A 13693-nucleotide genomic window follows, 5' to 3' on the forward strand; every position below is an offset into this window, starting at 1 on the left:
ATAAATGTTCTCTTAATACTTCAGCTGCCTTTGCAACCTCGGGGGGTGGGGGGATGTGAGGAAACTTAATTATTTTTTCTGGTGCTTTAACAAATTAGAATTTGTAAGATCTTTTAAATTTAGTGTAAGAAATGTGTGGCAGATAATCTCTCTTCACAAGTTTCCATTACTGGTTTTAATTGCACTTCAACTTTTGGTACATTTTGAAATTTGGGTTATATGTCCAGGCTTCATTGTTCATGGCTGCATCTATACAGTGGTACCTCAGGTTAAGTACTTAATTCGTTCCGGAGGTCTGTTCTTAACCTGAAACTGTTCTTAACCTGAAGCACCACTTTAGCTAATGGGGCCTCCTGCTGCCGCCGCGCTGCCGGAGCACGATTTCTTTTCTCATCCTGAAGCAAAGTTCTTAACCCAAGGTAATATTTCTGGGTTAGCAGAGTCTGTAACCTGAAGTGTATGTAACCTGAAGTGTATGTAACCCGAGGTACCACTGCATATGTTTTCCCAGATAGCGTAGTTATATTGAGGAGAGCTTTGCCGCATTTTAGCAGTGGGGATGTGAATGGAGGTGGACACAATTCTTTAATAGGTCTAGGTTTTATTAGCACAGGAGCTTTGTTGGGGGGGGGGGAGAAACACCATAAATTCCTAGAGGAATATGTCATATTTGAGGAACCCTTGACCAACATCTTGGGTGTTAGACCTAAAACCGGGATTTTTCCAGCACTTGCAAGCGTTTTGAGTTTGGCAGAACCCTTCGCTGGGTATGATGAATAGATGTACTTGCTACTTGGACTTCCGTGAGGCAATATGAGCTTCTCATTTTGGAACCATTCAAATATTCTCCGGTTTTATTATTCCCCACTAATGCCCTTAGGGCATAGTTTGAGGATTTGATTGATAGAGAGTGTGGTATTGGGCCACTTGACAGCTGCTTCATAAAATCACCATGCTCCCTTGCATTCTTACAAGGCAGCGGCCCACAAATCCTAGTCCCATCAATCCATTTTAGAGCTCCAGAAACCAGGAACCATCACAGAAGGGAACCTGGGCATTTATTTATTTTTAATCCCAATGCACATCACTTTATGCTTGCTTGCACTGAATCATGTTACCATTTCGTTCACCCAGTTTGGAGAGACCATTTTGGAGTTTCTTACAATCCCTTTTCGTTCACACCAGCCTGAACAGCAGGCATATAGGAAGCTGCCCGAGGGTCAGACCGTTGTTCCATCTAGTTCAGTATTGTTTATAGTGACTGATAGCAGCTCTCAAGGGTTTCACACAGGAGGCCTTCCCACCCCTGCGTGGAAATGCTAGAGATTGAATCTGGGTCCTGAATGTGAAGCAGATAGATTTGCATGTCTTCAGGGGTTCACAGACACCTTTGTTGTTGCTGCTGCTGCTGCTGCTGCTCCTCCTTCAGGCTCTGTGACCTCATCCTGTTGTTCAGCTTGGTTCTTGAAAACACAGTCTTGAGAACAAAGGACCGCCCTGAACAGATGGGGCACAGCTTGCTTGGCAACCCTGACAGCAAACTTGGACGCAGACAAAAGTTCCAAGAGCACCTAGGAAAAACAATACAAGAGCCTTGGGGGACGTCAGATGAGTCACAAACTCAAGAGAGCGTCGAGAGCTTTCTCATTGACCCAAGCCACTTTTGCAAGGTGCCAACACCTTGTTTGTGGGGCCAGAAGCACCCTGCATGCGTACTTGCAGCCTTTACCAGCCTGGTGACCCTGATCTGGTACCTTGGACCACAACTCACATCAGGTCCAGCCAGCTGTGTTGGCTGGGACTGGTATTAGTTGCACTCCAAAAAACCTGGAGGGATGATTAGGCCTCTAGTGCAAGTTGAGCACTCTAGCTGCGTCACTGCGTGATAAAGGTCACTCAGAAGCATAACAAACGCCTTTTTAACAGTACATTGATGTCAAAATATGTTGGTCAAGTGGTTTGTCTGTGGTTGGATGTCCCTTGAGCCTAAACGATGGAGAGCAGCAGAAGAGTAAGGTTAGGTGAGGGTCTATAACAATGAAGAAGACCCTTTACCCTTGCAGGAAAATAATGGTGGTAGAGAACAACAGCCCACTTTCTTCCTCAAAGTGGAGCAGGGCCCCATGTGTATGGCCAACTGCTCTCAGCCAGTCAGTTCTGGGCGTTTGGGTAGGTGATCATAAACAAGTAACCTGCTGCTTGCCTCCATTTTGCTGGGCACAAAGCCCCATGATCACATCCAAAACTACGAAAAGAATGAGTGAGCTTTCTCCTCGCCACTTCAGTCCTGAACCTGATGGCGAGGAAGTGGAGCTCTCTACCCTTCCAAAAGATCCTCAGAGCAGCAACTGGGCCCTTCTCATTTCACCATTTCAAAGATGTTGGGGAGGTTGTCTGATTTTTCCTCTGTGTCCACACAATACACACATACATACAAACACACACACATACACATGAATTGTCAAGAGTACCTGCTTGTTTGTCTCTGTTTTGATAGTTATGCAAGCAGCGATCAGTAGGAATAAGTAGAACATAAAATGAATGGTAGGATGCTATTGTTGTTTTTTGTAATCCTGATGCATTCACAGGAATGAAAGGATAATATCACAGATGTTAACGTCACAGGATTTTAGTATGTGCAGCTGGAGGCCATTGCTGTTGCTTAAAGGAAAGCTTGAATGTTCAAGTCAGTGGAACACCAGACTGCACAGGATGTATAGCTCATGCTAAATCTATATAGATATTCCCCCACCCTCAAAACTGTACGTCTGTGAAAACTTACAATGTGGAGGAGGGGATTATGCCACAGATGCTCTACACGTATCACAAAATCCTGACCATGTCACTTCAGTCATCTGAGCCTTTGCCAGGTACACTTCATCTTTCTTTTTGTCACTGTGAGATCTAGGAACTTGTTTTGGTTTGTTTGGGAAGAGAGAGGCGAATTTGCAGAATATAATACAATGATGACAAGGCTCCATACTCGACCTGTGAATCTTTCTGGAATGTATCTAAAACAAAGGAGATTGTGAACAGCTGTATCATAACTTGCATAAGCATGCATCGGAAACCTTGAACAAAATATAAGATTGCAGGTAACGGGAAGTTGGATTTGAACATCAAAGGAAACAATATAAAAATAGAACAGATAATGCTGATGTGCATATTAATTAGGACAAATTGTTTAGGTTCGGTTCAGTTTGGGGATTCCCCCCCCCCCCCGGTGCTGCATTTATTTACAACCAAAAGCAAAAAGGGCAGATTTCCTTTCTGGTTAAAGGTTAAGGAGGGAGAAAATAGGGGAATGAAAGAGGCATCAGCAATTGATCCAATCAGCTGAAGTGGTTGAAACAAATTGGATTGGTTCCCAAAGTTGTCTTCATCTATTAGAGTTAGAGCCATCTAAGAAGCTGAGCAAAGGAATAGAGTGTGCTATAGACCAGCAAACCTGGGCATTTTCACACACAAGGCTCAAATCCTCATGCATGCTATTTTTAACATCTGATTGTTGCCCATGGAGAAGCAGCCTTTGTGATACAGTAGTCTTCAGGGACGCGGGTGGCGCTGTGGGTTAAACCACAGAGCCTAGGACTTGCCGATCAGAAGGTCGGCGGTTCGAATCCCCGCGACGGGGTGAGCTCCCGTTGCTCGGTCCCTGCTCCTGCCAACCTAGCAGTTTGAAAGCACGTCAAAGTGCAAGTAGATAAATGGGTACCGCTCCGGCGGGAAAGTAAACGGTGTTTCCGTGTGCTGCTCTGGTACGCCAGAAGCGGCTTAGTCATGCTGGCCACATGACCCGGAAGCTCCCTCGGCCAATAAAGCGAGATGAGCACCGCAACCCCAGAGTCAGCCACGACTGGACCTAATGGTCAGGGGTCCCTTTACCTTTTACTAAAGTAGTCCTCTGGCCAATGTCATTGTATAGATTGATGCAAGCATAGGGAACTGGATCTCCCTCAGCCCATCCGTAGGCCAGTCCATCTACCTGCAGTTCACCTGATGTCATAATGATGTTCAGGGGGTTTGAACCTGTCAAAGTTAAAAGAAGGTAACCACAACTGCTGCTGATCAACTGTTCCAACGTTCTCCTACAGAAACACGCTTGATAAGGTGGAAATGCTTAAATCTCAAACTAGAATTAAAATTAACTCTTGGTCATCTGTGCCATTGTGCTCAAGAGAGGGAACCATATGGTTGCAAGTGGCACACACATAAAACATTATTTGAAATCTGCGAAACATCTTGTATTCATATTGATGTACGTTGCATGCTTGAGGGCTGATGAAGCTGGAGGCTTTCAACTCCCCAAAAGGGTTTTGATGATGATTGCTTATTGAGATTAGGGGGACATTTCACGAGCCCATCACTAGCGTATTTGCATACTAATTCCAAGCGGCATCTCATTATAAAGTGGCCGATTTATCTGCTGGACACTTGCGTCTGTTTTACAAATGAGGTTAGCAGTCAAAACGGGAGAAATGGCCATACAGATGAGTACCTCTTGCTGACTTACATAATTGCTGTTGATTATTTATTAAATTTGTATACCGACCTTCATCCGAAGATTGCAGGGAGATTCACAACATAAAAACACAAAATACATCATTAAAAAAACCCCAAAACCAACCAATAACTCTCCCTCCCACAAAACACACTTAATATTATGCTGGTTTGAATTAGAACACATAACAGATACTTGGAAGTGATTGAATATACTCTGTAATGGGAGGAGGGAAAATAAGCACTCTGAAGACAAGGAAAGAACATGAAGGTTGGCTCCCTGCCATTAAATCTATCCGTGTCTTGCTTGTTGAGTAGTTGCACAGGTCACCGCTTGTGTGGCTTCCCTGTTGGAGGAATGTGTGTTTTGTATCTGAATATATGTACTACCCTTTGTTTGCATTTTGAATTCCTAAGTGGGAAGAACCTTTGTGCAGAAAATAATACATAATTGCCCTGTGGGCATGCACATGACACCTAAGTGTGTTTTTGTGGGTGGCTGGGTGGGTGTGCACATTGCAGAAACCAAAAACAATGACTTTGTGACTTCTGTTCCATGCGTGACATGGAAAGGGGGAACTCTGCTGCTACAGTAAACCCATAACTTACGTGCATGCAGCTAGTGTGCATTCAGCTTGCATCCAGATTTGCACACATGGCAAAAAATTAAAAAGGAGGCAGCGTTCTTGGGAAGATGACTTTGGCAGTCCCACCCACCATTGAACCCAATGAGTCTTGACTACACAATTTTGGTTTTGGGCGCAGTCCCTGGAATGTAACCTCCATATAGCTTGTGGACTTACTTTACTTCATTACTGGCTAGTAGGATTTCACAGGGGGAGGAAGCTCCAGAATGTGCCCATCCTAGCTACAGGATGTACCCAAGTCTCCGGAAACAGCGTAAGGAGAACTTCATGATGACGAGCAATTCTCAAACAGAGGCATCGGCTACCTAAAAGCAGACCTACTTACCCTAGTGGCACCTTCACTTGGTTGCAACATGGGCACAGGCTTGCCCACTTAGCACCGTTCATTTACTTCTCCTTTCAAATAAGTGTTGAATTTACTCTCATTTCCTGCTTCAAATTTCATCTCCAGAAAAGTTCTTTAAGCTGGCTCCCAGTTTGAAGGGGCTTTGTCTGGTTCTGATAGTCACGTAATGTTTTTGTTTTTTATGATAGGGAAGAATTGGAACGTGCCATTTTAATATAAGTTACTCTCTTGTTCTTAGAACTCGCGGGGGTGTGCCACCCCCACCTGCAGGCATCCCAAGAGGGGCACCCGCACCCAGAGGAATACCCCCTGGTAGAGGTCCCATCACTCGTGGCCGGGGTCTTCTAACTCCCAGAGCAAGAGGGGTTCCACCATCTGCAGGCTACCGACCCCTTCCTCCTCCTCCAGCACAAGATACCTATGGAGAATACGTAAGTAGAACCCACCTTAAACTGCAGGAAGCTGTCCTATACTGAAACAGACCAATGGTCCATCTAACTGGTCTCCGGTTCGTTTTCTGACCCAATTCAAGGTGCTCACATTGAGGTTTAAAGCCCTACGTGGCTTGGGCCCCAAATATCTGAAAGACAAACCTCTTTCCCTCCAGACCCCCTTGGATGTTACAATCAACGGAAGGGGTCCTCTTATTAGTTCCACTTCCCTAAGAAGTTTGTTGGGGCAACTTTTCCATGGGATTATATCGTAGTGATTATATCGTACCTACTCTGCTAGAAGACTCCGGGGAAGCATGATGCTTCAGGGAAGCCCATGGCTGTTCTCCCCAGGGAAGTGATTTTCAGGATATATCCCCATACCATAAATCTAACCTGCCTTAACATACTGTGTCAAGGTGATCGATGAATATATTTGGATGTTTATTAACGATGCTCAAACCAACTGTTTCTCATTAGATCCATTTTTTACAAAGTGCTCCCATGGCACACTCTGCCTCACCGTTAGCAACATCTGTTGGAAAACAAACCTGTTAGGACTGAACATTAAGACTGAGCATATACCTCACTGTGTTATTAGCCAAATTAAGACTTTCTTAGACGCATAAAGGAAATAACCTGACACAAGAGAGCCTTTGCAAAACAATGACACACACAGATCTTGTTACCACCCTCCTTGCTGGGCCCCAGCACAGCTGTTTATTATAATTATTATTTGGTTTGGTTTGTCGTCGTCCCCAAGTGTATGGCACCATTTTTGAATGGGAAACAAGCATAGGCATTGCATTTTGGGCAAATTAAAATGGTGGGCAGTTCCAGGAATGGCTCCCCTTAGAAAATGGCACAGCCACCTGCAGTTTACAGAAGTAAATTGACTCATAAGAGTGCATGATTAATTATTATAATAAACATGATTATTTTACAGCAGCTAATGAGGACCCAACGTAGCAAAGGTATATATATAAAAAAGGACACAATAGTAAAAAATGCAGCAATGGTGTTCTGGTCCTCAGATCTGCTCAGGCCAGTTCAGCTCTCCGGTAGTTGGTGGGAACCTGGTCAGGTGACTCATAGAAACCTGAGCATTTATGCAACAGGAACATGGGTCGTTCTAGGTGTGGTTAATAAGAGAAAGGAGCCGACCACCTCATATTCTGATTGGAGGGCGGGTTTCTTCTGTTTATAGCTCTCCATCAGCTGAGATGGTGGTTGCTATTTATATTTATCTCATACAAAGTGGCTAACATTTTCTGAGTGCTGCACAGAGGCCAAACGTACACAGTCAAATAGACATGATGCAAAAGCAACAGGGTAAGGAAGTAGAAAGCAAGCATAGGAATAGTATTCTTCCTAGCAGGGAAGAAGAAAACCAGTTCCCTGCTCCTCTCACCAACAGAGATGGGATTACGCCGGACTTCCTCTGGTCATGGTATTCTTCTTGCAACACTGGGGAAGTAGCCCTTCAAGTGGCCTTAGGTCCCCTAGCCCGGTGGCAGAAGCCCAAGTATGCTTCCCTTCACTTCTGCAAGCCCAGGCAGTCATTAGGGGTTCCTAATGTGCAATTTCCAGGGCTGTTGTCACACATCGTGCAGCATTAAACCTGGGTTTCCTGTATACAGTGGCGTAATGCATTTCTGAGCACCTGCTTATCACCATCACACTTTACATTAAGTGTATGTTTAAAAATGGAACGTGTGAGGTGGCTGTCCCACAGGAGGCTTTCTAAGGAACCTGAAAACCTGTTTTCCCCATAGCTCTACTAACTCAGCTAAAAACAGAAAGAGATTTCCTATTGAGAGCAGCAGCAGGATAGGAGGGAACCAGTGTGGCACTCCATAAACACAGAATTCCAGCTTCATTGCTATTAGGTGACCTTTCGTAACACAGCCAAACATTTTCACTTCAGTTTTTCTAAGGCATCACAGCAACAGAATTCTACAACTCTCCCTTCTTCCAACACACACACCTAACCAGACATAATTCTCTAGGACTGCAGGTTGTTTTGCATTTCAGAAACCCAATGGCGGGTCTAATTTCTCCTCAGATTCATATCTCTGGGATACATTTTTTTTTTAAAAAAAGAAATCAAAGTATATCAATTTATATGCAGAACTGGCCAAATAGGAATAAACGTGCTGCACTTGAAACCTCAAACACAGAAAACATTAACAGGAAGATGTCAAATCTAATTAAGGGCAAACTTTAAAGCATCCTTGAGCTCTACTTGATTGCTATTTAAAGGGAGTCTGTGAGTTGCAAGATAACGTGAGAGATGAGTTTCTTACATTCTGTTTTGGTGCTGTGTTCAAGAATACCATTAAGTTAAATCACCCTCTTATAGAGACGGTTACTTACTGTTCTTGCAGTAAATCCTCTGATAATCCCCAACCCCAAAGTTTAGTGTAACCACCTCAGTTTGGCCCTTTCCTCTAAAGGATTAAGCAGAACACTTCACTACTCTTGACTGAGATCAGCTACAGTGACTTCAGTGTCTCCATTAAAAGGTGTTTTCAGGGAGAGCAGTAAATATGTGTCTTCAGATTACTCACCAGATTAAACAGGAAGGTTGCCCATGGTGAGAAAGTTTGTGGTCCACCATCTGTTCAAGAGTCTTCCATTGTTGAGCCAAAGAACTATTTGGCTTGCCCAGACAAGTTCATGTTGTCTTTTTCTTGGAATGGAAATTCATGTCACCAACTTATCTGTTTACCATGTTGCATGAGGGATTGCTGTTGAAGAAACAGAAGTCCAGAGACTCCTTTGGTACACAGAACCAGTTGTGGACCTACTTGTGCTCAGGGCCTGTTTAACCAAGGTCCAGAACACCTTCAGTAAATTTATATTCCTGGAGATGTCATTTTGACTGGAGAAAAATAGGTGGTGTTTTGAGTTCTGTAGTAGTTCCTTGAATTGTAATGCCGCCTTTGTATTGAAATTGTTTTCCCAGGACTATGACGATGGATATGGCACTTCATATGATGAACAGAGCTACGATTCCTATGATAACAGCTATAGTACTTCAGCACAAAGGTAAGGAAGATGGCTTAATTCATTTAGAATGGTTGCATGAGTCACCATATATTACTGGGGTAAGTGGTTTTGATTTGTGATGAGTCTTGAAATACCCATCTTTGATAACAGACAGAAGATTCATCCCTGGTGTAGGAGTGGAACAACTGTTTAAGCCACTCAAGACTGTCCATTCAGTGCTATATCACAGCCTAATATTGTCTGCTGCCTCTGGCAGTGGCTGTTCAGGATTTCAGGTCTTCCCCTTCGCCAGCTACGGATGGAGGATAATTTTATTCGGTCCACATTTTAAAGCAAACAGATCCAATTTGCAGTCCCCGCACTTAAACACTAATTGGAATGCAGTTGTTAGCTGGACTACACAGTTCTCATAATTTTATGGTGCAGTTCAAGCTCAAAAAATGTTTACATTTTAATTGGGGGGATGCATATGAAAGCATTTAAAAAAAACTTATTTTTTAGAAAGATGCACACAATGTGAATATTTGTGGGTTCCCCCTTTCCAGGCCAACACATGCAAAACTGAAATGAAGTGGAAATCAGCTGATCTGTCCATCCCTGTCACCTGCTATCTGGCCCTTTCAGCAGGGGATGTGAAAAACGGGATCTAGGTCCTTTTCCACACAAGAGATGCTGTGATACCTTCATGAGATGAAGTGCTTCCTCTCTAGGTCACATCCTGCCCACCTCTGCATGGTCTTGGTTGCCATTTTTTTTTTTGACAAATGTAACATGCAACAGAAGCAAATATTCCATTTCCAACATACCTCTCCCACTGGTTGATATGAGCAGACCATATTGAAGAGCAGATGGCCGTGCGGGGGCTGAGGGTGTGTGGCACTCACTTGACCTCTTTTCGCCCACAGCACTGATGCACACAAGAGGGGCAAGGCAGCAGGGAAGTCAGCAAGATGAAAATGCACCATTTGAACCAATTCAGAGCTCTCACAAGTGCATTTGCCCCATGTCAGGCTTGCCCCTGCCTCACTTCTCTGTCTCTGTTGCGGATTCCAGCAGTGGTGCAGGTGACTGGACGTCAGATGGGAACCCCCATCCCCGCAACCACTAGTGACCACACCTTTGGACAGGAGTGTGATAGTAGACACCCTATTACGTAACTAAACCAGCCTGCATGCGGTTTATTTTCAGCAAAAGCAAAAAATTTATACTATTTTAAAGTGAACTAAATAAATAGATGTGATACCTTATTATACGTAAATCTTCAACCTTGCATGGATTTTGTGCTAGTGGATAGCTGTTAAATTTGGGGTAGTCTCTGGATTTTCAAGTTAATCGCAAGCTTCCTTGTACAACTCAGCTGAAAGACTCTTTTGTTAAAAATCCATTCATGTATTTTTAGCTATGGAGATCCCACATTGGTTAGATTGGGATGGCTTGCAAAGTAAGCAGCATTTTGGGTTCCTGCAGTGTAGCTATCAGTACGCCTTTTCACTGGCCCTAAGGAAGTAGATTCCCAGCAACATAATTCATGGCAACTGTAGTGGACTTCTGAAGGAATTACTTTTGGCAGCTGATTAGAATGCAAATTGGGCCTGCTGTGATTTGTGCTGGCTGTAGTCACTCAGCTCCATTGACTAAAATGAGAAAGATGACGTAACTCTTTAATGTTGAGGGATAACGTTCAGTGGAAATTAGCCGCAACAATTTACACATGTTTAATGAGACAAGCCGGTGCTAAGCCAGTCCAGTGTGCCACAATGAAAGAGGAGAGAACAACAATATTGGTGTAGATTTCGAAGGCTGTACACTACCAGGCACTTGTTTACATTGCTCTCTGGTGATTTGGGACAAGCTGTTTGATTTCCAGACTGTCGAAAGCTATGTTTTCAATACCAGGTTAAGAAAAGCAAAACAGCCAGATGGCTATATGAGAGATTGGCAGTTACGTTTTGTGTGATGGGTTGAGCAAGTCTCATCTTAAACTGTTGTATATAGATGGGAGACTTGGTTTTCTGCAAAATTTAGCTGGCCATTGAACTGGAGAAGTTTAAACGCCCTGTAAACCCTAGCCTCCTCCCTGTGTTGATGCACGCATCCCGAATGCCTTTACACTTGCTTTGATCACTTCCCTGTGCTCAGTATATTTATTGGGACACCGTAATACTCCTTGATCCCAGTAATGTTACTAAGATTTAGAGTCACAAGAATTCTGTTCTTCAATTGGTCTAGTAACCATACTAGAGCAATTTAATCACCAAATCCCTCCTAGAACCAAATGGAAAGTCTGGGTCTCTTTGGCTTGTTGTGTGTGTGTGTGTGTGTGTGTGTGTGTGTGTGTGTGTGTGTTTAAAAAAACCCTGCAAACTGCAATTTAGCACTTTGCAAAGACAAATTGTGCTGAAACGTGGAATCTGTTTAGAAACATTACGTTACACAAAATGAGGCCAGCGGTCTATGCGCCTTGAGGGCTTCCCACGTTTCCCACACAAGTGTTTCCAAAGACTGGTAACGGGGCAAATGCAGACTGCTGCTAATAAATCAATTGCCTATGTCTGCTCACTATTTAATGTTCTCCAGAATACATAAGATTTATCACAGAGGAATTGTGGAATAATGGTAGAGTATGGAAACAAAGTCCACCGGGGAGATGTACTACATCATTTGGATTTAGCACTGCCATCTGCTTAATAGCACTGAGATGACTACCGAGGTACTTATGATCAACCATTCATAGCAGTGACAGATGCTGCAGAGAGTTAACATGGCAGAGAATGAGCTTTGTTACTAAAATTTGGATTATGTGACAAGGTTACAGAAAAAGGGAGGGGAAGGAGTGGCTTCGTACCTGCCCATTGCCACTGAAAGGCTTCCTTTCCACTGCATTATCACCTGACTGTTGGCTGCCCTCCAGGTTCTCAATCTGATCCGATATGAGAAAAGGCTTAACAGATTTTACAAAACTGATTGATATTGAGTTAGTCATTTTGCACAAATGCTTACTGATCTAAAGGAATGTACAGATATGTTGACTTTGAGGTTGATTTGTATTCACACGAGCTGCCTGAGTAAACTCAACATGGTAGGATTGTGCTAACATTGTTGCTTCAAGCCAGGTCAGTTACTGATGGAGCAACAGCTAGCTGGCTTTGTAGAGTCTGGGATCTCAACTCATGATGGCTGCAGGATACTAAGGCAGTTTTGGAACCATTTTAAGGTCTGGTCCAAATGACTGAGTGGCGCTGTCTCCAAAGAACAATTTTGGACCTAATGGTATTGCTTGAATTAATATTTGTGTGTGATTAGTGTAGCTTTAGGGATGGTTCCTGTTCCTTAACTGTAAATGGAAACCTGACATTTGGCTGGAATGCATATCACCCAAGTGGCGAAAGGGTGCCTACAAGAGGCCAGCACTGTTTTCTCCAGCACACTCTCCCAAGCCAATTTGGCCAAAGGAGACCAACAGATCACACTCCCAGCCAGGGCACAAAATGTTCCCCCTCTCCTTTCCTCTCTCCGGTCCAGAGTTTGTCCTGCTCTGGAGTTCAGACAGGCGTTGAGGATTCCTTCAAGGGAGTCCAGGTGACTCTGATGCAGAGACAAGGTTGAGCAGGGAGAAAGAGAGCGACTGGGGCAAACTCACAGCATGGTGCTGAGCATCACAAGGCTTCTGCACCTTCCTGTTGTGTGGGAAGGGAACTTCCAGCAAGAGACATATTTACAGTAGGGAAAATTGGGGCCTCGTCACTGCCTCCTCAGATTTGCTGCCCTGAGCAAGTGCCCCATTTGCCCTCCTGTAAATTTGCCTGTAGATGTACCTCTTATAGACACACACATATATCACAAAATTTGGTCTCAACAGCTTGCTTGGTGCCATACGACCAATGCTCTGGGGATAAAGCCCTTCTCTTAATTATCACACACTCTTTGCAAACGGTGAGTAAGGCTGTGGGTTTTATTCGTTTGTTTGTGGTAGGAGGAATGTGTACAGAATCGTCTTTTTCTGCAAATGCACCTATAAGCAAATGATGTGATTCTGGAGAAGTTTCGAAGCCACGGTGGCTCATACAGTTGAAGGCTAAATTAAGCACCTGAGACCAATAAAGAATGACGGTAGTCTAAAGCAAAACAAGTGTGTTGCAGAGAAATGATTTCACACATGAAAGCCGTAGTACCTTTCTGAGAGGCTGAGAGCACCAAAGCTGTGGTGTTCCACCCTGCAGTTATCAATCACAGTCTGAATGGCCTCGTGCTGCTGCAGAGGCAACCTGCAGCATTCTTCTTGTTTTGTTTTACTCTGTGTTTAATTAGAAAATTCAACTTTGGAGATACTCATTGGAGGCAGATGTGGTAGTGTTGAGATTTAAAAGTTGTACTAAAATTTAATTGCTTGCATTGTGCTTCCAGTGCGCTGAATTATATTTAAGTCGACTGTGCACCTTCAGGGCATACCCAAATACTTACTGCACTAAAGCTGCAATCTTGCATGCGGTTACAAGTCCCAGAGCCTTGGTTGCCTAAGAAGAGAGATGTTGAGGCTCAATCCTGTCAGAAGAAACTTAAGTTCTCTGACCCAAAGGATCTAATCTCCATTCCCAGATCTGTGTGAAGATGGAAGGGTCCATTGGACTTGCCTAGATATATTGCTTTCATTCTAGGGCTGAATCCTAGTTCTAACTTCAATGAGACTCAAGCACATCTTAACTGTGCATAGAACTGTTGCAGGGGCAATAATGTCATGCAAGCAACAACATCCCACA

General features: G+C 43.8%; 1 protein-coding gene across 2 annotated transcripts in view; it reads left to right on the plus strand.

Annotated features, from left to right (window-relative positions):
- The window catches only part of KHDRBS3 (KH RNA binding domain containing, signal transduction associated 3), a 108930-nt gene that overhangs the window by 71955 nt on the left and 23282 nt on the right, over nucleotides 1-13693 (plus strand). For both annotated transcript variants that reach the window (XM_083622224.1, XM_083622223.1), the window contains exons 6-7: nucleotides 5732-5924; nucleotides 8893-8975. In XM_083622224.1, the coding sequence (XP_083478350.1) occupies nucleotides 5732-5924; nucleotides 8893-8975 (276 nt within the window). The remainder of the gene's footprint in view (nucleotides 1-5731; nucleotides 5925-8892; nucleotides 8976-13693) is intronic.

The sequence above is a fragment of the Podarcis filfolensis genome (genome assembly GCF_964270895.1).
Source record: "Podarcis filfolensis genome assembly, chromosome: 7".
Lineage (NCBI taxonomy): Eukaryota > Metazoa > Chordata > Lepidosauria > Squamata > Lacertidae > Podarcis > Podarcis filfolensis.